Source organism: Diospyros lotus, chromosome 1 (assembly GCF_014633365.1).
Source record: "Diospyros lotus cultivar Yz01 chromosome 1, ASM1463336v1, whole genome shotgun sequence".
In the NCBI taxonomy this organism is placed as follows: Eukaryota; Viridiplantae; Streptophyta; class Magnoliopsida; order Ericales; family Ebenaceae; genus Diospyros; species Diospyros lotus.
The window spans coordinates 24,118,973-24,143,424 of NC_068338.1; the positions used below are offsets into that span (position 1 = coordinate 24,118,973).

The following is a 24,452-nucleotide window of genomic DNA, read 5'->3' on the forward strand; positions in this document are numbered from 1 at the left end:
TTTATTTGTATATATATATATATATATATATATATGTTTGCTAATGAGTCAACCGTTTAACTTTTCACGACTGTGTAATTAATGAGTATTTAATCGATTTAGTTTCTTGGTAGCTATGGCAGTACTAGGACACCTAACCAGGGTACATGTTTAGTATATTTTAAGTACCTAGCTATGTCAACTTTATGGATATTTTTTATGAAAAGGGATATTGTTATAGAATGTTATAGACATACTATTAAAATAATTTACCAGTCAAATTTTAAATTTAAATTATTATTTTCAACCTTTTAGTTGCGCTCAAAAAATAAATATAAGATGGCCATTTTATTCTATATGAAAAAGCGTGCAAGTATATATATATATATAATATTATTCATATTTTTTTGAGTAAATTATGGTGGGAGTCTCTGAAATTTATAATCCGAAATAAATTGATCACTGTATTTTATCTTTGTTATTAAAACTATGAAATTTTAATTTTTTTATTATAATTTATTTTTTATTTTTGTTATCAAATTCTATTAACAATAGTTACTATGGTATATATTATTACATACATAAAAAATCATTTGATTATGAGGTTTATGTTAATTTTAACATCAATTAATTTTTGAGTTTATATTAATGTATATTCTGTCAGCTTTTATTTACAGAATTTGATAAAAAATTAAAAAGGTTTTAAATTATGACAAAAATTAAAGTCTAGTGGCTATCATGACCAAAATTAAAGTACAATATTGACTAATTTATTGCTAAGTACCAAATTCAGGAACTAGTAATATAATTTACTCTTTTTTTTCTTAAATGTAACTATACTTTGTTTACATATACATCACTTTTAATACTTTTGGATATAAAAGCAGATTCATTCACAATTGCATAGATGCAGGTATATCCATGGATGCAATATGTTCCACATAAAAATATGTAGAGCAACAAAACAATTAAAAAGCCAGCAAACTGTATAGAGCAGTATAGGGAAAAAAATTCATTTTCTTTAGTATATAGGATGCAGTAATTCTATGATTGCAACTTTAAGTGATTATATATGCAGTGCTGGCTGATGTAAATATGTTTGGATGTGTTGAAAAATATTTGCAGTACTAAAAGTGTTTAGGCAAAGAATTAAAGATACTTTTTAACATATCTAACCAAATGCATAAATTTATGACAAGCGTATATATATTTATATAATGATATCGAAATAAAAGTTTTTATTCACAAAACACATCAAAATAGTGTATTTTGTTTATATTCATTAGGAATACTTATTTATATTTATATAAAATGTAGACATTGCATCATTTTGTTTATCTTGTCATAATTATAGCTTGGTGGAATAAGTATCATGAAAATAAAGATAGAAGAAGGGGATACAAAATTAACCAATGGCCAAAGATAATGGTTGTAGAGTAGCACTGTTGTCAACTTTTTGGCTTTAACAGTGTGTTTGAAAAGGTCTGCATTAAGAGCTAACACTAGGGAGGGTAGAAAGACCAAGAAAGAAAGCAGGGAAATGGGGCATACAGTTGAGTTGATAATGTACCTTTGTCTTTGGTGAAAATGCAAATGGTGCATTTTGCCTCAGCTTTCTGAGTGCCTCTGCTCCATTTCCCTTTCTTAAGTGGAGAGAGATCTTGGTTGATGAATGCAACCCATCCATGCAATGTCTAGATTTCACATTAAAAACCCAAACCAAATGATTAGCATGAGAGAGAAAGAGAGTAAATATGTAAGGGTATCATCACATATAAAGCTGGAAGGGATGGAATGGATCTTGGTGGCAGCTTTGCTGAAAGTTTTTTTGTGAATTGATCAGAGAGAGAGAGAGAGAGAGTGAGCAGTCAAAGGTCTCTTGAGAGGTCATATCAAACTCAAAACATGAAGGGATGAACTGTACAGTGAGGAGTTATCAGTATTTGTCCTTGTTAGGTGTGCCCTACAAGCAGAACCGGGACTCCATTTATCTTTCTACTTTCTACCTTGCACAGAATTCTAGGATGCATCAATAGAGTTTTCTGCAGTCCACTAGCTAGGGTTTTACTGTAGTTCGTATCCTAAAGTAACAGCCTTTGCTTTCATTTTCTTTAAATTTTTTTACAGAGTCTTGCTGTCTTCAAATCGAGAGAAAATATTTGAAGTGTAATTCATTTTATGCAACAATGGCAAAATCAACTTACCAATTGTGATAGAATGTTTCTCATGATCTCATCCTACTTCTTGCTTCCGCCGTTATCTTCCTGAGAATAGTTCATCTTCCAGACGCGGCAGAAGAGAAATTGTACTTCTCCTACGTAGACATTGAGAAGGTCGTTGTTTGTCTCAATCTGTGCTGTTTCAGTCTTAAGATTGCGTAGAACTACGGGAGACAATCCCCTCACTGCCGGTGAACGGACGGAAGCGCTTGACGAAGGATTTAAACTTGTGAGTCCACAAAGAAGACATTCGAGTTTCTTTTTCGGCGCAAGGAGCTGATTGAGGACTACATGGAAGAGGCAGTGCTCTCGGAGAAGCAAGGATGGGGTGAGGCCGCGGGCTTTTGGCTTTTGCTGAAAGCTTGTAAGCACAATGACAATGGCGCCTCACCTGTCTAGAATTTCGATGCTCACGGCACGTTCGATGAAATGCCTGTATGAATTATGAATGTTAAAATTATTACTATTATGCTATGAAGCCATTATAAGTAGTGATAACATTTCAGTTTAGGATTGTAAATGAGTCGAATTGTATGTGAGCGATTTGTCGTTCGATTCGATAAAAGATCGTTCATGTTTAGTTTGTATCAATAACAGATCAAGCTTGAGTTCTAATTTGAAGCTTGACTCATAAATGAGTTAGGGTTGAACAAGCTCGTGAATAGGCTTATGAAATAAATATTTATTATTATTATTTTAATATTTTATTATTTATCTTTATGTTTGTAATAAGGATGTTTATTTTGTTTGAGCAATCTTATTGTGTTTGATTTGAGAATTTATGTTTATATTTGTTATATTTTTTATTATGTAAAAATAGATTTTAATAACTTTAATTAAAACAAAAAAGTTTGTAGTGTGCTCAACCTTGAGCTCAAGCCGGAGCTCCTTCTAACAATTTGTTAGAAGTTCGTTTATCATGGTTGGTTTGAGCTTGAGCTACTTTAATATAATAAACAAGTTTTTAGGGAGCCAAAATTGAGGTCCATAAATCCTTAACATGAAGTTCGAACACATTTTTTAGCTTGAACTCGCTAAAATCCCAAAGAGTTGAGATCAAGCTCGGACACATTTTTGAGCTCAAACTCAACTCGTTAGGATTCATTACTACGATACTAATTGTACCTCCTCAACTCAAGTTAAAGTTACTTAGAATGATTATAATATATCTTATTTTGTGGTTTTGAATCTTATCGAGATTTAGAATTTGAAATCTCTAATTGGCCACTCTTTTTATAATTTGAATTTGGCTTTAAATCCATTATGAATTTGGACTAAAATATTTACTTATACATTAGTTAGAACAAATTTTATTCATATTTATTACTAACAAATACTTATATATGTGCACACGTATGCATATATGTATATGTACACATATAATAATATTTGCACATACATATATACATGTACATATGTATAATACATGTATTCTTGTATATATATATATATTTATATATGTACATATATAAGTATAAACGTGTAATTAATATTCCTAGTTAAGTCATGAAACTTTACTCTAAATTACTATAAATAAAGAACGAAAATCTCTTATCTAAAGCAAACATTCTCAATTACAGCTTATGGCTATATTATGTTCTCAAATATACTGGTGGTCAATTTTCTGAATTATCAACCTCCAACCAAACGCAACCTTATTTTTAGTTAAGATATCTAAAGCAAGGCGTACGTCCTTTTAATAATTTTTGTAATTTTTATTATTTAATTATTTTAGAACTTATTCTACTAGATTTAAGAAGATTTATTTTTTTTTTTAATTAGTGTAGGACTCCTTATTTTAAAATATTTAGGATTCCTATTTCGTTCTAAATTAGTTTTGCCTTTTCTTTTTATTAAAATTCTTTTACCTCTTAGAAATAGGAAGTTTAAAACTTCAGAACTATAAATAGGAGGGTATAGTGTTTATTTTAGCATATACAAACATAGATTTATTTTTTCATAATTAAGAGTGTTTCTAATTCTTGAGTTTGTGTGTTTGTGAGAAGATTAAATGAATATTTTCTTTATTTTGTCATGCCATACCATATGCTATGTCAATGTCATTGCTCTTGTTGTCAAAATATAATAATTGAATTTATTTGTCCAGAAACCTCAGCAAATAGCCGACAGGGATTGGTGAGACGAAAAAGGGGACATCGAAAGAGATCGGCAACTAGGGGCTGGACTTGTTGTTTGGAGGAGCAGAAGGACGGAGCATTGGAGGAGTAAGAGGTGTGGATGCTAGAGAGGCAGGTGTAATACCCAAAATTTTATATATATCAAAAGTATTTTAGAATTTATAAAATTTTTGGGCCAAAACACAATTTCGCCATAATTTAGGGGCTTGAAAAAGGGTTGCCAAGGATGAAAAATGAAACTTGGAGGATAAAAATGCCTAGGAATCAAAGGATTTGTAAAACGAGGATCAAAATACGAGATTAGGGGTACATGGGCCAAAGCGCAGATTCTAAGATTTGATTGAGGGTAGTCAAAACGAGGATTTTTCTAAAACTTTTTGGGGGTGAAATGAGGCATCCTAAACTTGTGAAGCTTAATGGAATTATTAAAAAATTTAGGATTTGAGGGATATGGCAGAAGCATAAAACATCAAAACTTGGGGATGAAAGTGTAATTTCTGAAAAGTACATGTGAAACCTGCAAAATGTTGGCCAAATTTGTGGTGCCCTCCAGTGAGGCTCTCAAGGGGTGCAAGGATACTCTCCAGGCCATGATGGCCTAGTTTCGATGGCCATTGGCCGTGTGTGGCGGTCGGTGGGCCATGATTTGTCCAAGAATCAGTCGAACAATTTTAAAGAATTTTTTAAGGATTAGATTGAATATTTTAGGCCGTTATGATGCATTTTAGGGCACTAAAGGGTTAGGACTGAGATTTAGGGACCAAGGAAGGCTAGGATTTGTTGAAAAATCAGTGGAATTTGGCTATAAAAAGGTTTTCAGTGAGTTTGAGTTGAAATTTGAGAGCTTAGGGGTTGAATTGAGGGTCATGGATAAGGGGCTTTTGTTCCTTGAAGCTTGTAGATCATTTCTGAAAAATTTTGTGAGGTTTCGTTTAGATTTGAGTGAGTTTTGAGGGTTCGCTAGAAAAATCGAGGGCTTGCCAAAGACGCACTGTAAATCGGTCGTTCAAGGCACCGCCGATGAAGTTTTTGTGCATTCAAGGGCACCCCCATGTTCTCCTTGAGGAGTACTTCAAGGGGGTAGGATTGGATTCACCATCAGAGGAAGTTCCAGTCACTGGAGTCAAAGAAAACAATCAGCGAGTGTACTGCATACGCAAATTTCACTCTCTGCACATGCACCAGGCGCAAGGTCCGAGGTAAATTCGTAATTAATTTTATAATTTCTAGAAAATTATTTTAGGAATATCTGTAAAAAAATATTTGGTGAAAATAAGTATTACATATTTATTATAAATTTTTGAAGAAAAAGGAAATTATGGAAAAATAAGGCAAAATAGGAAAATCTTAGGAAATTAAGGATTTTTGATATTTGGTGGAAAATTCATTGACCAGGAGGTAACTTGGTCATACGAACTTGAGGATTTTATGGTGTTTGAGGTGATATGCTTATCGAGGTTGAGATCGAAATGCAGTTGAGGTGAGTGGTTCAATCCAAAATTTGGCTTAGTTTCCAAGCAAATGATTTAACTTATGGATGGTTGGTTACATGTGAATATGTTGTCTAAGTGCTTTTGATTTACAAGCATAATGTGCATATTGAGTTTGTTACATGATGCATTAACTGGATATGTTTTGCAAAAATGCGTGGCAAGTGATTTTCGTAGCATTGATATATTTGATGCATGTCGTTGTAATTATCCATTGGGATGGGATTGGGTCTCTTTGAGAATAGGGCAATGTTAATCTCAACCGTGATAAGGAAATGAGTTTCCTTGCGTGGTGACGTTAGTGTGCACTCCGGAAATTAAGTATGTTGTGATAAGGTCAATCACAACCGTGTGGTGTGGAATGGATTTTCCACTAGTGATCGTCGATATGCACCCAGGAGATTTAGTATACTAGGGAGATTTCTCAAGATTGAAGTGTTGTGTTATTTATATATGCCATGCTTATGATCATACATGTATTCTATAAAATGTTTTTATGCCATCACTTAGATGATTTAATATTTAATCTGGGTTATGCCCCTAAAACATTCAAAGACGAGAGTCACAATAGGGGCAGGGACGTGGTCAGTTAGGGCTGATGGAATATAAGTATGATAGTCGTTATTTACATTTTTAAAGTTATGTAATCCTTATTTTGATTAGAAGACAATATATAAACAATTGCAGTAATCTATGTTATACGACCTTATTTATTTCCGGTATGTAATGGTATGTTCTACTTAGCTTATGTCCATCAATCTTGTTAGCTACGCAGGCAAAATTGGGGTTCTGAAATTTTTGTGAGCATGTGAAAATTGTTCTTTGAGACACTGAGTGTATTGAACTTGCGTATGGAAAAAAAAAATCCCGATAAATCCTTATAGTGACACGCTCGGTGAGACGGGGTGTTACAATAGGGGTGCCTCGGATGGGTCTTCAGAGGGCAGTTGTACTATCCGCAAATCAATCTTTTGGAAGATCTACAAGATAGAAGATAGTCAAAAGACGTGGGGATTTCTCCCTCTTGTGTTCTTCGATAACTAAGTTAGTACAAGTCATAAAGAAGTAAAGATATATTATGATGTAGTATGCCGTAGTGGAATGTGTAGACTATTCTAGGGGCTAGGCTACATCATTTGTGATGTGAGACCACGTTATAATCTCATATTTGTAAAATCAAATCTCTCGCTTTTGAGTGAAAAAACGTAAATGGCTTTCATTAAAAAATGATAGGTGTAATTAAGTGGGTGGCTTGTCGTACGTCCTTCTCCCTGGTGGTGTTCGTTCCTCATCCCCACCATTGCCTTTGTGCCTTTGCCCTTGGACTGCTCGACTTGCATGAACTTAATCATCAAAGATTCATCCATTAATGTAATAGATATATATCTGTAAACTTGAACAATCAAAAAATGAGAGAAAAATCAAATAATAATACTAAACATAGCATAAGATGGACAATTCATGGTGGTGTACTTCTATCACCATTTTCTCTGGCGGTGCACCCAGCTGCAACACCACCTTTAATGGTGTCGTCCGACCATTGTCAGACTGAATCGAAGCTTCCGTCGCCAGATCTCTCCTTCTCCCATGTCTTCCTGCCCATACCAATCAAGCGTAGGCTCTCATGGCCTATTCCTCTACACCTGAATCACTACAAATCTACTTCATTTCTCACCGAAATATGCCACGGCACACCCTTGTTCCACCCGTGACTAGGTCCTACAACTCTTACCATGTTTCGTCATCTCCTCCTCCTCCTCCTCCTTTGGCCTTGTCAAAAGTTGCCTTCTTGATTCAAAGTTGACCTTTCCAGCTTGGTTGGTTCTGATGCAGTATTATTATACTTTGGGTTCGCTGGAATTTTGAGAATCCATTCAGCTCCTGTACTTGGATGCTTTTGGATTTTTGGAGGATTAAACATATGTCTACAGAGTCTTGCTGCTTTGTATTTTATGTTTTTTTCATTGTCTTGTAGGCCATAGGCCTCTCATGTTGTCTCTTGACATTGTATTGTCCTGGATATACCCAGTGTATCTTGTACAATTTTGATCTATACATATTTACCTTTGATAAAAAAAAAAAAAAAAGTTGCCTTCTTCACTAGTGACCTGCGATTTAGATCGTTTGAAAGCACATATCTTTGATTCTAAGCCCACGGGATCCCAAGAAGCATCTGTACGTAAGATTTCAGCCCCTCTCTTTTGCCTTAGACGCCAATGGACGACGGACGATCTTGGAGCCTTTTCGAGTACGGTCTCCACCTGGCTGAGGACGTCGATGGAGTTGGGTTTGTCTTCCTTCTGATTATTACCTTTAATGTTAACGATGAGGTGTGCAAGTATGATTTGGGTTTGATTTCCTGCTACTTCTAATCCTTCATTTTCAATTGTTCGCCCTTTTGTGAGTGCAATTGCAAGTATGGGTTTGATTCTTTGGTTCATTTGCTGCTTCTCATGTACGTGGGTCTCACGACCTTATTAGGTCATGAGGCCCTTCCGAGTCACATATTCTCCTTCCCTTTTGAGGGATTTAAAAGCTAACTCATTTAGGCCTTCAGCATGAGATCCTGACTCTACCCTCGTCCACTACTAATTGCTTGACCCTTCCATTAGACATCAATCCAGGTGCTTAATGGTGGCCTTCCTTATTTCCACTATTTAATTAGTTGTAACCTTAAGGACTGCTATCTTTGTAATCTATCTTTATTTTGTTTCACATTTCTTTATCTTTATTTGTTTTGTATTCCTGACATTATATCCACCTACTTTGTAACTCGCAAACCTTGTACCATAAGGTCTCATTAACACGCCCCATGTAAAACTTTATAATATATATAGGAACAATGTACACACAGCTTAAATGCTTTAGAAAAATTTAACGAAATTTGTTTAATTGTCTAGATAATCCTCTCAAGGTTGGTTGGTAGTGTGGGAGGTTGTTTACTTATAAGTAAACAACTTACAATAATATATAGTCAAAGAAAAAAAATGGGTCATAAGATATAAGTTGTGGGAAAGCTGTTGTTATCTTAAAAAATAGAATAAAGCTGTTGTAAGGGTAAATTATGTTGACAGCATTTCTAAGGTTATGGAACATCTCTCTTATATTTTGAAAAATTATAAAGATTTTATTTTTTGGGCAACATAAAATTAATATTAAAAAAGTGCATGCAGCAAGTCACTTGCTTTAGGCAAAAGATCTGTGGGGTTGCATATTCAAAAGACTCAATTAAAAACATAAAAAAAACAACCATATATATAGCTGATAATTATCCCCAATATAGTGCAGAGCATAGTTGACATAAAAATAACAAAATCCAGCAACACCTCAAAGGACTAACTAAACCATTAATACAATATTCAACTAAGCTCATAAGGTAAAAAGTCCAAAGAAGGGTCCGCAATGATCCAACAAGGAGCGACCTTTTGCTCCAAGCATCAACCCCATTGGCCAAGTATAGAACAGTTTGATAACAATGGACCATATATAGTTCATCAAGGGGGCTACTTACTTTGTATAGCTTTGAAATCCTTTGAATCGGATGATAAATACCATTCAAGGTCAATGCACACTCTATGAGGGAGGCCATGGTTACAAAAGTAGTTGTTTGACTGAACAACTTATGGGCTGCAAAGAAGAAATTGATGTGGAGGGAAAAAATGGTATCTGTTAGCTCAGACAGCCCACGATAGACACATACTTCCTTCAAGGAAGTTGTTTGGCTTGAAATCTTATAACCAAATGTGAATCGATCTGGATTGGGGGTTGGGTAAGGTAAGTTCAGTAGACTTATTTTCGGATCCTATGGTTGAATCACACATCCTTAAAGAGTGAGTAATTAAAAATATGGTGTCTTATCAAATAATCAAAATTCAAGGAGTGATGGATCTATTTATTATATTTCTTTAATCTAATAGAGTTTTTTAAAAGGAAAGATTTCAGAATTTTCAAAATCCATATTAAAATGCATAAAAAAAAAAAAAAAAACAGTCCATGTCTTATTAATATGGGGCACATGTTAATTGAATCCCTAGTACAAAAGCAAAGGGCCAAATTTAAAGGTTGAAAGCTAGCATCAATGATTGAAAAATTCTATACTACTAGTACTACTTCACTCCACTCCCTCCCAAAGGACTCTCTACTCAACTTACAGTACTGTACTTATGTTTGTCTCCTAGCTAGGACATTTTTGTTGTTGTTAACTTTGATGTTAAAATTACATAATCACCCCACAGCTAATTCATTAAAAACTTTGAATTAAAGTGAGATATAAAGTACACCCCTTAATTTTAATGACATGAATACTTCACTTGCTAATTTAATCCTGATAAATATCTATTTTATGTGCCGATTTTATTTTATTTCTTTTTACATTTTTCTCACAAAAATCTACTAAGAACTGTTCATTTTATACTTCCACAAGTTATAGGGAATAAGTTTATGTATTTATTGTTTATGTTTGAGGAGTGTCTCATCTCTCTGCACATTGTTGTTACACATCTTTATTTTCCCAACATTTGGAATGTTTTTAATTGAATAACAAACACGTATCCATCAAATTAACTCATATGTATTGGTAATGATATCATTTGCACAGTAACACTTTTAAAGATATTTATATATTATATTTTATGTCATGTCAATATAAATATAAAACACAATAATATATAAATATCACAAAAAAATATTATCTAAATTATATTTCTATTTTTATCTTATCTTTTCTTATTGTCTTTCTTTTGTAGGGTAGCATTGATTTACACAAGAGTATCCCCTTCCCAATAAAGGGTTGAAGAAATTAAGTGGGCATTCAATTTTCCAGCTTTAGTAGATGACATACTTTCTTGTCTTTTGCTTTTGGGGTAGGCCTTACACTTGCTCTCCTTTGCCTTCCAATTCCCCAATCCTTCAATCGACTTTCATGAATTCTATCAAATCATTACTTTTTTCCTGCATTAAGCAAAGAAAAGGACTGGATGACTTTAATCCATCAATCTCCCCTTTAAAGTTTCTTAATTGGTTACTAGAATTTTGGGTCTGTTTAGTTTTTTATTCAGTGGGTTTAAAGTTTAATAAAATTTAATATTTAATATTTATTAAATCAATTAAGATATGACACGTAAATTACCACTAAGTTCTCCAGTTCTTGTCGTTATTTAGTTATTGTTGGGTGTGATAGCAGGATGTCTCCTCTTTTTGAACTTATGATATAGAGTAACCTTGGTTAAATTAGGAAACAAAGTTGAAATTTGAGAAAATGTAAGGGCTCGGAGTGTATTTAATTAATCTGAGGGTGTACCATTGAGTTGTAGGTGTCACTTTTCTATTTTAGAATATTCAGCAAAGTTTAACTAAATCAACCCCAAGATTGACTTAAAGCATAGGTCACTAAAACTTATGCCTAGATCCTTCAAAAAAATGACAAAAGAAATAACCAAAGATGCTGAAAAAGATGTAGGAGAGAGGAAACACTGGAGAGAAAGAGACGTAGGAGGAAGGAGACTACGAACATAGACAAATGGAGACGACGGACAGAAGGAGACAACGAACACCAACGGGAGCCACAAGACTAGGAAATACAGTTGTTGGTAACAGAAAAGAGACCAAGAGTAAGAGATGACAGATGTGCAATCGCTGATCAGACGACTATTACACTACTAAATGATCGAGCAAGAGAGAGCTACAATTGGGTACGTTGCTGCCGTTTGGGACCCCCCCCCAATGAGCAGAGTTCTTAATGACTCAAATTTCATTTGTTTAAATTTATGATAAAGATACATATTTAGCAAATCAACCAAAGATTAAGCAAAGCTGAGTTATTTTCACTCGATAATAGTCAGCCACTGTCTCCACCCTTCAAACACAGAAGAAAAATACACACACCAAGAGGAATTTACAACATTGTTAAAGCTAACCGGCTCACTCAGAGCTAGCTACAAGCTCAGATCTTCTGGTAAGCTGATTTGAAGGAAATATAGGCTGCAAAGTGAACGGGACGCATGCATTAGTAAAACAGAAAGGATTCCCCTTGGAAAATATATAGTCAAGCAGCAGAATATGGAAAATCAATCTGAAGATGACATTTATCTTCTTCTGTACATATAACTTTGTTTCTTTAATATCATGGAACTAATATCATAAAGCAAGTGATTACAGAAGTCCCTGGGAATGGGGGGACTGATAGCCAACCTTTCTCACAGGCTAACACCAGGCTCAAAACTGCTTTCCCAAGGCTTTGTTTGGGAGAGAGTTGGTAAAACGGAATGGAAACTGTTTTTCTTTGTTTTGGAGGGTAAAGGTTACTGTTGTCAGCACACAAAAGTAATGTTTCCATCCCTTTTTCCTCAAGGATTTATCACCAGTAAACGGTCTAAAGAATCCCACCTAATCAGAAAAGGCTTAGTTAAAGTGATACATAACTGCAACTATGAACATGATTATGGCCTGATGTTTGAGGTGGTGCCCGGCACATAAGCGTCAGCCACCAAAGTGACTATTTCCAAACACCTATGCGATCCTAAATGTGCAAATAAAGACATGGAACTAATGACATTAAAAATGTAAAAATCAAATATATAGAATGTAAGTGTTATAAAAGTGAAAAATCTAGTTATACCAAGAAAAGATCAGATCAAATATCTTGGATCAATCATCCAAAAAGAAGAGGAAGTTAGCAAGGATGTTACCCAGGATGGTTAAAACAAAAAGCGCATCTTTTGTTTTATGTGATAGTAAGATTTCATCAAAATTAAAAAAAAAAAATTGTATAACTATAAGACTGTTTTGTTGTAGAATATTGGGTAATAAAACACTAACATGTGTAAAATATAATTATAATATAAATGAGGATAATAAGATGGACATGTGACCATATAAGAAATCATAGAATGAGAAATGAAGTTATTTGTATAAAGGTTGAGTGACTCCTATTGAAGATGAGATTGTGAACCACAATTAAAATGGTTTAGTCATATGAGAAGAAGACCAATAGAGGCTTTACAAGGTGAGTGGATGGGATGGAACCAGAATGTAGCAAAAGAGGTAGATAAAGATCAAGAAAAACTTACTGGGAGATACTTAGATATAATCTTAATTAAAAGTGTCTTACAAAAGATAAGGCCATATATAAAAGTAATTGGAGTGGAGAGCTAAAATCCATGTTGCCAATCCCCACATAGTGAGATAAAGCTTGGTATGTTGTCATTGTAGTTAATGTTTCAGATATACATTTATGAAATGACTTTTGATATATATATATATATTATGTCTTTACTAGGAGCTGAAGTACCTTGCAGACATGAAAGCCATTCCAAAGAACACAGCCTTGATCGCTTGTTTCTGGCCCGCATAATCAAATGCCAATGGCAGCATTTCATGCAAGGTGAGGAAAGCCATCACTCCACCAACTGAACAAGAAACATCAGTACATTAAAATAGATTTTCAACAAGTATAACTCTTCCTTTCATAATGTAGTAACACCAGGAAACATTTGCTCTTCAAACCTGATCCAAGTAGACCTTCAAGAACTTCAGGACTCAAGCTTCTTGGAAATAGATAAGCTGCAACCCAGAAGAAGAAACCAATAAAATCCGTGGCATTTAGACATTAACACCCCCCACCTTCCAAAATAAAGAACAATGACGGCAGTCTATAGTTTAACTTAATAATAAAGTTGTGGCTATTGGAAAAAAATTAAAACTCAGTTTAAATTTGAATAAATGCCAAAAGATCAGTATTTTTCTAGCATTTTCCCATTTTCTTTCTGTTCTTTTTGGAAAATCAAAATATGACACTTCTAGAAAGGATTTAAAGGAGAACGCCTGAGCTAGCACTCAGAAAGAATCCTGATAGACCACAACTTTGAAGTGTGAATTTTAAGGTTCATATGTTTCTTAACAGTTCAGTACTAAAGTTAATGCTGTAAAAACTATCCAATTTGTTGTTTCATTGTTTAAAAAAAGAAGCGGAAAAGGACATGAAACCAATCAGCCTACCTACAATTATTACACCCAAGGGTTCAGCAAGGCCAGAAAGTGTTGCAAGTTTGAACGCCTTCCATTTGCTGAGGGATATAGATGAACAAAACCAATCAACACATCAATATGACCTAAAATGTTGTAGGCAATAATTTGTAATCGAGGCTAGAATAAGTTTAGGTAATGCTATTATTTTTCTTTATCACAATAAACGATGAAACAAGAAGTTAAAACTTCTTTTCCCTGAACACCAGCTTACATGTGTGCAAAAACAAGGGCAACCCATATTTTATCCCATGCTTGGATGAAAAACACATAATCCGTGGTTCAAAAGTCAAATATATGGCCCCTGTGGTTTGGAGTAAAGTCAAAAAAGAATGGATCTATTAGATATGGCTCTACACTTTAGGAGCTAATTTGGCTTAGAAAATATTTGAACCACAAGATGATTATGTATTTACTGCAAAATCTAATCGAGGTCATGTCCCAATTTTCTTTGTTCTTTTTTTCTTTTCATTGAATACATTAACGCCTGTCCATTTTTCACTTCTGTACATGATGACAATTCCATGGTGATTGGTTCAGTAGTTCTTATTTCTAGGTTTGTGGAAAACGTTAAGGATTATCTTGCAACAGAGCCCAGATGAGAAATCAGGACAACTGTGTTGCTTGGGTGTAATTTAAGGAGACTTAAACAAGTCACACTCCAAGTATACACGCCTTAGATGGATGAAGATGTCCGATTAAACATTTCTATGACTTTAAGATGAGCTATGTAATCATGTGGTCTCAGTAAATGATCGTTTTGGTACAATGAAGTGAAGGGATGCATGGCTAGGCACAGTCAACATGGCTGAAATCTCAAGTAAAAAAGTTGCCACGTTCTGTCAGTCTAGGGTTTTGATGTTGCTTTACAACAAAAACAGTACCAGAAGAAAAAATATCACTTTTTTTTGTTAGGTAAGAAAATATCTCTCTTTTTTTTTTTGTTAGGTGAGAAAATATATCACTTACCTCTGTGTTGCGAAATAAACAGGAAGGGCAACAGCAACACCCTGTAATTAGGAACTTTAGGAAATCAGTACTGATATACATTAAGATCGAGAGAGGGGTTTTGGGGGCAGCAGGGGTTTGTGCAGGTAGGAAAATCAGGTACTATGAGACAAATTGGTAGAGACTATAAGCCTCATAGAAATAGCATAGGATCTGAGCACATCGACCTCTGGAATGTTGTGCAAGGCAATGGCCAGGGCCAAGTTGAGACCAACACGAAGACCCTACAAAATGCAATAAGGAAACAAGTAAAGAGGCAAGTGACAAGATACCACAAGAAATAAATGTTCCTCAACACAAGCAAGACACTGATAGCTTTTTCACTATTGACAGGTTATCATTGACAAATTTTGCAGCTGATATCAGGTGATAATTAACATCCAGATAAATTAAGCTTAAAAAGAAAGGATATTTCTCCTTAAAGGGAGACAGTGTGGAAAGAGAAGCAATGGATAAGAGATCTCTGATAATGAAATTCATGGCGTATGAAAAAAAAAAAAAGAAAGAAAGAAAAACAGGGGAAGAAAAGGAGAAGAGAGTGGAGAACTCTAAAGGAAAGAACAGAGAGAAGTAAGAGAATAAACTGAATATGAGACAGGTAACCTATCTTAGCCTCAGCCCCGCCCTAGAAACTCAATAGGCTTTGGCATTAAGATTTTGCAATTGCAACTGTCACCAGCCAAATCAGCATAATGAGATTGCTTTAAAAGATTCAGATTCCATATCATAAGAAAATGATAAGTTCATATGAGGAATCACATGTTGACACATTATTTGATGTGTGTATAGCTAGAAAGTTACGAGTTTGAGTTGTGAAAACAGCCTCTTTGCTAAATATGAGTAACTATGTACAAAAATACAAAAACAACAACAATCCCCCCCCCCCCAGGGCATGCCCCACACACACAAAGAAGGAAAGTCTCATGCAATCTTTATACATGAATAGATATTTACACCATCCATAAGGTATGCAGACATCTAAAATTTCTAATGAATATCAAATGAACTTATCATTGATCCATCTTTTGGAACAGTAACCTATCCCAGGAAGTTTGATTATGAGACAGGTAAAATGGGAATGTCTCTATCATAAATCTGGAAACATCTCAATAAAACTATTAGTTCCATTCAATTCAAGACAAGCACCTGCCACTCACTAGTGTAAAAATTAATTAACCTTCCAATACTATGAATTCTAAAACAAATTGTTATATCCAAACTCCAGATGAAAGCATTTGAGGTACCTTCATAGATCCAAGGAACACAGCCATTCCTTCTGGAAAGTTGTGCAAGCTTATACCTGTAATGTATAATGATGAAAATTTTCCCATTAAAGCAAACAATCTAGCAACTCGTTTGCTAGTCAAAAACATTTAAGTTCTGAATTTGGAGGAGGGCTTTCAATTATATTGTGATAAACAATTCTGATCTGATGTATCTGTTTCTCGATTTATAGGGTGAACTTCACAGAAAAACAATAATTATAAACTTATCATAAAAGCTGCTACAGTAATTCACACTTTCAAAATATGAAAACTACAGACATTTTCTTTTGCTACATAACTAGAGTGAAAGCATAGGGATCACATCATATTTGGTATTTTTTCTTTTTTTCTTTGATAAATAACATGTAATCTTCGGTTATATTATCCATAAACCTAACATGTGATATCCAGGCAACCTTAACATGTTTCATGGACAAGGAAACAATCACTTACCTAATATTGTTGTATGTTTGTTTACATACATTCTCACGTGAGTGAAACAAAATACTCCATGGGCAATGAGGTCGGATACAAACTTCCTGTATGTAATCATCACGACTTATCTCTTTGAGCACAGCCGATGCAAGCGTGCTTACTTTTTTTGCCAACTCAATGCTCTGGAAGCGTATGATCTTTATACCAAGTGCTAAAGATTTCATCAAAAGTAGCAAACAACCTAAACCTTATGGAGGAACGAGATAGAGTCTTAAAACTGTTTGGGATCACAGTAAACATATTCCTCTACCTATCATCTTGATTTACTGGCAGTCTTATTCTAGGTGCCCTTTACTCTAGCACTAGTAGCCATAGTGGCTCTTTCCTCTATGGTGGCCCTCACTCTGCTCTAAATTCTCATTAATCAGTTCCAGATTGCTTGGATTTTGGCCTGCCCTATTTTATCTTACTCATTTTGTAACTTGAAACTCAAATGTGGTCACTGGGTCCAAACTGCCCACAAGCTTAAGCGGTCAGAAAGGGCATGATTCAATTATTATATTCTCAACTTATTTCTCTCCTCCAAATCATATCCTCAGAATTTCACCAAGCACTGTAATACACTCGCTACAGCTCCAAGGATACTTCTATTAAATGAATAAAAGTAATCCAACTGCTGGGGGGGGGGGGGGGGGGGGGGCAGGGGTTGTTGAATATAGATAACATTAGACTAAATTCAAGGATTGAAGGCAAATTCCAACAAGTCATGAATAATGTGTCAAATAGTTGTTATGAAAATATGAGTTCTAAACAAGAATTAATGTGAAATGTAAATCCACTTTTACAGTCAAATAAATACCATGATAAACAAATCTCACGAACCATATAATATACAAAGAAGTTAATAATTTGAAAGAAGCTCAGTAAGGGAATTAGCAGGCTGGCACATATTAACAAGTACCCTAAGTACTCCCTGTGTACATCTCAACCTCCTCTTTTGCTCATTTTGTTCTACTTCCTTTAGTTCTCTTCTGATTTTTATGGGGAATGAATATATTTTCCAACTATTTTTGTTTTCAATCCTTCACTAACACCAAAATCACATATCACAAAAATGGAAATAAAAGAAAGCAAAATGAAAAAGGATAGTGCCTTCCAAAAGGGCAGCCCGGTGCTACAAAGCTCCCGCTATGTGTGGGGTTCAGGGAAGGGTCGGACCATTTTGGGTCTATTGTACGCAGACTTACTTTGATTTCAAGAGGCTGTTTCCACGACTCGAACCCGTGACCTCCAGGTCACACGGCGGCAACTTTTACCGTTGCGCCAAGGCTCCCCTTCGATAATGCCTTCCAAAGTTCTAACCAAATTATATTTACTTCAACTAAACAATCTCAATTTTGGTTTTCAACTCACATTTAATCCAATTCACTAAACCATAAATGATTCACTCAAATTAAGGGCAACACCACAAAATATTGAATCCTTATATATGTAAAATGGGTTGCCTATATTATGATATCCAGAGGGGAAGACAACCTAGTCATTGACTTGCTGTTAGCTTAGGTAGTTTCTCCAGACTCCAGCTCTGATCCTCATCTGTTGTTCAAGGTAAGTCCATGGAAAGTCACTGTTTTGGTAAATGTTGTTTTTGTAATCAATTATTTGTAGATGTAGAAAGAACAAATTTATTCAAAGATCTGTGCAAACATATTTAGAGAACATACCGAATGACTTGCTAAAACAATTTATACCTATCATGACAAATGAAACATATTTATAATTATTTAAAAAACTATGCTCACAATATAAATTAAAAAATTAGAAACAAAATTCTGATAACCTTTAAAATATCTCTGATGGCTTATGGAAAATATTGTCACCTTACTAAGGAACTCCCTGTTAGGTAGATTGCCTATGTTCGTCATGTGACTCCATTAGTTGTTTTATTCCATTGCCTTCTTTATCAACTTGAGAATGTATTCTTGCATAGTTATCTTAGCAAAGAAAGTGTATATAGAACAGCTTCCCCACATGTGGGATTAAACTTGTGATTATTGTTGTTGCAGTTGTTGAAACAACCTTTGTGATTTGTTGCTCAGGTAGAGTCTATGCAGTTTCTTCATGCTTGGTTTGACAAATTTAGTAATGTCGTGTTGCAGCTTGATCTTTATTAAACAATTGAAAAAAAATTTGAAGGGTGTGACTATAAACAAAGATATCCTTCTGTGATAGGGCATAACCTAAGAAAATAAATTTATGAACCTGAGGATTAAACTTATGAAATCCACCAGCTAGTTGATGAACAAACAAGGCACAACCAAAGACACCGGAAGGAAAAAGAAACAATGATTCATAAGGAAGCAGAACAGGAAATTTTAAAATTGAAGAGGGCATTCAATTAATGAGGTAACAAGTGGTAAGAATAGCATCATTTCAAAAAATCTCAGGCATATTCATGCAGAAGAGAAAACAGGAAGTTGTTTCAATAAGGTGCAAGTTCTTCCTCTCAAGCACTCCATATTGTTGTAGAGTATGTCAGCAAGAAGATTGGTGAATAATGCTACCATCAATTATAGATCACACAAATGTCCAAAAAAAAAATTCTTAGGAAGCAAAAGGAGGACAAGAAAGTGACTCACAATCCAAAAGTTTCAAATGACTTAAACTAGAAGCAACAAACTCTAGCTTATCTAATGATAGATGATGATATCACAATGCAGTTTGTCGTTCAAAGATGTGGTGTTGATCATTTTGTGAGTTGTATGGTTAAAGCATATTCTTACAGAGCCTATAGTCCAACATTCTCAGCTTATGAAGTTAATCATGACAACCATGCAGTAATCTACCTTTTTTTCAATCCTGGGTTTTGAGAAAAGGACCAAGCATGTTGAGGTTGATGGTCACTTCATTCAGAAATAGGGTTTACAAAATGTCATCAAAATTAATCATGTAAAATCTAAATACCAACTCATAAATTTGTTTATCAAATCTTTACTGGCAGCTAGAGTAAACTTTATTTGTAACAAACTTGTAATGTATGACATATATGCTCCAACTTGGAGCTTAGTGTAAGCATTATTAATGGTTTAGGTGTATTATATTTTTTAGTGTAACTACAAATAAGGCCAAACCTCGTTTGGTACCCAATGTTCCTTCTGCTCAAGCTTTACAAGACAAAACCAAACAAACTAATATTTAAGATTGTGCTCTGATTATCAACCACAATACAAAGGACTGCAGTTAGACAAGGGAAATTCAACATGTGATTAGGCACAAATGCTTCCAATTAACTTAATAAGAAAAACTAAGTGATGGGAGAATTGAAGGGCTTATGCTGATAATGACTTGGGGTAGACAGAGTCAAAATAAAGCATAGGAATTGTGGTAAACCAGGGTTAGCTGTTTAATCCCCACATGTGAATACATTAAACATGCCACTAGAAATAAGTGTGATTCTCCGAATTAAGAAAAACAAGAATCCACTATGAAATTATTTAAATGTTATTGACCAATCATCCTAAATAATATATTCAGTAACCCAGACCAAATCAAATATCAGATAATTTCCACAATTTTTGCAAGAATTCCATGAAGATTTCAAAACAAAGTAAAACCATTATAGGGAAAGACAAATAAAATGACAATTAGTCAGACCTACTGCCGTGATGATTCCACTAAATAAAACTTGGCGGCGATGCTTTTTCATGACATCCTTGCTTCCCTCATCCTTGGTTTTCTGTTATTGAGTATAATCGCAATTTATATTTCAGATGGTTATGCCAACATATTGGTATCAAATATCAATTCACATAAGCTGGCATAAATTATATTCATGCACACTCAGGTGGTAGAAATAGATCAAACCTTTTTACTTTTCTCATCTGAAATGGGAGCAAGTGTTGGTTCAGGGATGAAATTGGTGACAACAGCAAAGAAAATGACACCTGCGAAAAACTGTGCCACCAATTAACTGGTAACATATGAAGGAAGAAAACAAAACCATGCATTGCATTTGACACAGTTATAAAGAAGATAGATTACCCAAAGGTTCCCCTTTAAGAAGCCAATGGAGTTCATAGCATTATGAGCCAAATCTAAGAAAGATATGCTCAGCATAAGACCTGCAGCAAAACCCTAAGTGGAGGGAATATGAACATTTAGACAATATTACAACATCAAACTTTATGTTTCTTTCAGAGTTTTAAAAGTTAATATATGAACAGACCACTCAAAAGAATCTGTCCAGTTAAATATAAGCAATCAGTTAATAATTTTCTAAAATTGGATCTGGCTGCATAAGAGATTGGTATTATCAAATAGGCATTGTGCTCTCCAAACTAGCAGTTAGACCCTTAACATATACCTGCAGAAGCCCAAGCATTTTCAGATTTGGAGCCCGATTAAGAATCACAAAAAGAGCACCTGTTCCCAATGCAAGCCCCCATATTAGATTTTGGAACCAGACCGGATAAGAATTTGTATGCATTATCATGTGATTGAAGCATGAGGCAGCCATAAAAATAATAAAACAGGAGTCACTGTATGAGAACTCCAGAGTCCAGAGCTTAAACAGCTACAGTGAAAAAAACAAAAAAATCCACAATGAGATTGCCCAAAACTCATGAGATGGTCAAGCTTCTTAATGTCAAAATCAAAAAGCAGACCTACTCCATTATCATTTTAATAAGCCTGACTTGAAAGAACTGCCTGCTCTTACTTCAACTAATTGAGCAAAATACATGACAGGAAAATAACAATCAACAACCAAGAGACAAACACTGAAAAGGGATCTTGTTTGTGTCAGATCTGGACACTCATCCGAATACTCTCAAACATGGACTGGATGTCCAAACATGCTATGCTATTTTATTACTTCCAAGCAACAAGCATCCATTGCATGCATGTGCATCACCAGATTCTTTGGTCATGCAGGCCACGTGTATCCATTACTTAGGCACACACATAAGGCACATTCCAGTTCAAAAAGAAAAAGAAAAAAAAAAAAGAAAACAATAGACTGAAAACATTTTCCATTTTTTATTCTATATATTGAAAATGAAGGATTTTTTTTTATTTTATTCATCCATATAAAGATATATTTATCATTGGCATGTCATGTCTGAATCCTTCCGAAAATTGTTATGCCAGCATGACATGTCACATCCATTTCCCATGTAAGTTTATATAGGTGTTGCTTATTGTTGAGAGTAAAAATAAAATTAGTCCTCTATCTAACAGTTTAAGCTTTTAGATCAGATGGTGGTTAACAATTTAACATTATATCAACATGGTCACAACCAGTCCTCTTCTTTGAGGCAGGGGTGCATAATGAATCAATGATTTTGCTACATGGCAATTAATGTTTGCTCTGTGTCAAAGGAGAAACTTGGCTAAATAAAATTCTGGTTTAGAATTCTAAAAATCTGGGACATTTATGGGTCCTGAAATACAACTTTTTGACCCAGTGTACTTTAAAAACTGCATATGTATCTACAACAGTTGTCCATACACAACTTTGTATCATACTATGCTGTCTAATCTATTCAGAGGGGATACAAAAGCAGTTGCCCAGACAAAATTGATAGTCCCCTTTCTCAAGGAGCACAATATACAACTCATTTGCAACAATTTCCAAAGAAAAATGTCCTGATGCTTCCAAAACTGGCAGGCAATAGCATTCCCTCTCCGAAGCCTCAAAAGAAAAGGCTGATAGAAAGATACTATCATCCTATCAGCCAGTATAAATCCATAGAAGAAAGTTCATGACAAGAATAACATATTTAGGCAGTTAATTCATAATTTGAAGTTGAAGATATATTTGCTGACCAGCCTGCTTAGTCATGACATAGGATACAATAAATGAAAGCAACAAGCCTATGTGATAAATCACTTGCCACCTAAGGATGGATACAGATACACATGTATACATCGACACAAGCATGAAATGCGCATTCACAATGCATGAGGCTCCCTGCTTCAAAAGGGTCAGGTGAGGGTCATTTATGTATTATTGCATATACATATACAATAAGGGGAAAAAATAATAGTTTAATCAAAGAGTACATAAAAAGGTTATATATCAATTCTACTGCAGGTGACACAAAAAGAAGTAATTGACAATTGGACTAGCAAGATTTGAGGCATTGGCTCATCTATATAAATATAAACAAAATACAGTTTCAAAACAAGTAACATCTATCAAATTACTGCATCTGGTAAACGTAAGAAGTCATCAGAAATCCACCTCTAAAGAAAATGCAAAAACAATGAAATTGTGCTCCAAAATAAAAAGGCAATGGAATATATAAGATAATTCACATAAATGAAATTAGAAATAATTTGTGTCAATGCAATTAGAAATAATTTATCAATAGAAATATTTCAGAATATACAACACAAATGAAATTTTCGATGAAACTTGAAATTCAAAGCAAATTGGATTAAAAGACATCAAAATTTGTTGTGCATTGGTTATCTTCTCATTCAAATCCCCGTACTAAGCTTCAAATTGGAATGGGAGTAAACGTCTAACCTAAGAACTCCCCACATATACACAGGAATTAATTAGAAATAACTCACAAAGTAGTCCCGTACAACCATGCAAGAATTCACAACCTTAAACAGAAAAAAATTAAGTAATAGTAGAATAGCATATAAAATAACAAATAGTTTGTACATAAACTACCAATATGGAGATTTTATCATTACCGATGCCGCTTGAAAAATGCAACAATTAAAATAAACCGGGCTCCCATAAAGTTGGAATCAGGATTCATTCTAAGCTTTCGTTTCGTGCATATCCAGTAACATGAACTACAAACACAAATTTGTAGAAGTAACAAGAACCCAGAAAAGGGCGCGACTGAACAGAAGTATTCACCACGCAACAACGAAGAAGGAATGAAATAACAGCAGAGTAAGATAGGAAAGCAACGAGTATCGAGTTTGGCTAAATTATATGATACAAATTGGAATGAAAGGAGTTGAAAAGGCAACTGACCCACGGACGTACTGAAGCCACCGACAAGAGAGAGAGCAAGAGCAACCAACACCTGAGACTCCATCCTTGTCTGCTCCAAATATGAACAAGGTCCGAAAAGACTGAATCAAAGAGAGCGGGGCAATTCAGTGAAGAATGTGGTTTTGCCCCAATCTGAAGTATTTATAGGAAGAAAGGAGAGAGAGAGAGAGAGAGAGAGAGAATATCAACAGTGAGAAGAAAGAGATGGTTTGATGGAGTGGTCCAAGAAACTGAAATAGGAAACCCCTCTCTGCCCCATTCCCTTCCCAGACCAAAAGCTTCTATTCCATTTCAATGTATTCAATTCAAACCATTATTATTATTATTATTATTATTATTATTATTTTCTTTTCTCCTTGCATAAAATAAAAGAGAATTAATTTGGTATGAATATTAAATTCCATGATTCAAGAACCCAAAAACTTTAGTTGCGTAAAATATAAGCATTATTTATTTTCCTTAATTAGAAGAAAGTTAGATTCTTGTACTCTGTTTGTTTATTTTTTTAACATTTATAAACATTTTGAGCTTTTCTTTTAAAACTTGAGTGAGAAATATAATTAAGCTCCAATTAACGTTGAATTGAGTGTGAGTGTTAACACTATTCCATCTGTTTTTTTATTATTATTATTATTATTATTATAAAAAAGGCATTTTAATTATTAAGAAAGAATTTTTTTATTATATTTATTTTATAAAAAAAATTAATTTCACAACTCTGGTTACTTTTAACTTGCAATACATTTAATTAGAGATCATTCATATATATATATATATATATATTCCACATTTTAGCAATAAAATGAGTCATTAAATGCAATATCTATCTACTCTTTCTTTTTGTTTTTTTATTTTTTTGCTTTTCACATGACTAA

At 34.3% G+C, this 24,452-nt stretch overlaps 1 protein-coding gene across 1 annotated transcript; it reads right to left on the reverse strand.

Moving 5' to 3' along the window:
- Positions 1-11,627: 11,627 nt before the first annotated feature.
- Positions 11,628-23,823, reverse strand: LOC127810570 (zinc transporter ZTP29). Its single transcript, XM_052350113.1, has 12 exons — positions 23,557-23,823; positions 20,920-20,978; positions 20,598-20,690; positions 20,421-20,510; positions 20,211-20,292; positions 16,101-16,156; positions 15,024-15,080; positions 14,818-14,858; positions 13,822-13,889; positions 13,330-13,386; positions 13,115-13,232; positions 11,628-11,805 (listed from the first exon to the last, which is right to left on the reverse strand). The coding sequence occupies exons 1-12, from the start codon at positions 23,618-23,620 to the stop codon at positions 11,760-11,762; spliced, it is 831 nt and encodes a 276-aa protein (XP_052206073.1). The 5' UTR covers positions 23,621-23,823; the 3' UTR covers positions 11,628-11,759.
- Positions 23,824-24,452: the final 629 nt, after the last annotated feature.

Excerpts from the sequence above, each read along its gene's own strand:
- LOC127810570 (XM_052350113.1), bottom strand. The coding sequence starts at position 23,620 with ATGGAGTCTCAGGTGTTGGTTGCTCTTGCTCTCTCTCTTGTCGGTGGC. Across the intron at positions 13,387-13,821 it reads CTTGGGTGTAATAATTGTAG|CTTATCTATTTCCAAGAAGC; the intron begins GTAGGCTGATTG and ends TCTGGGTTGCAG. Across the intron at positions 11,806-13,114 it reads ATGGCTTTCATGTCTGCAAG|CCTATATTTCCTTCAAATCA; the intron begins GTACTTCAGCTC and ends TTCACTTTGCAG.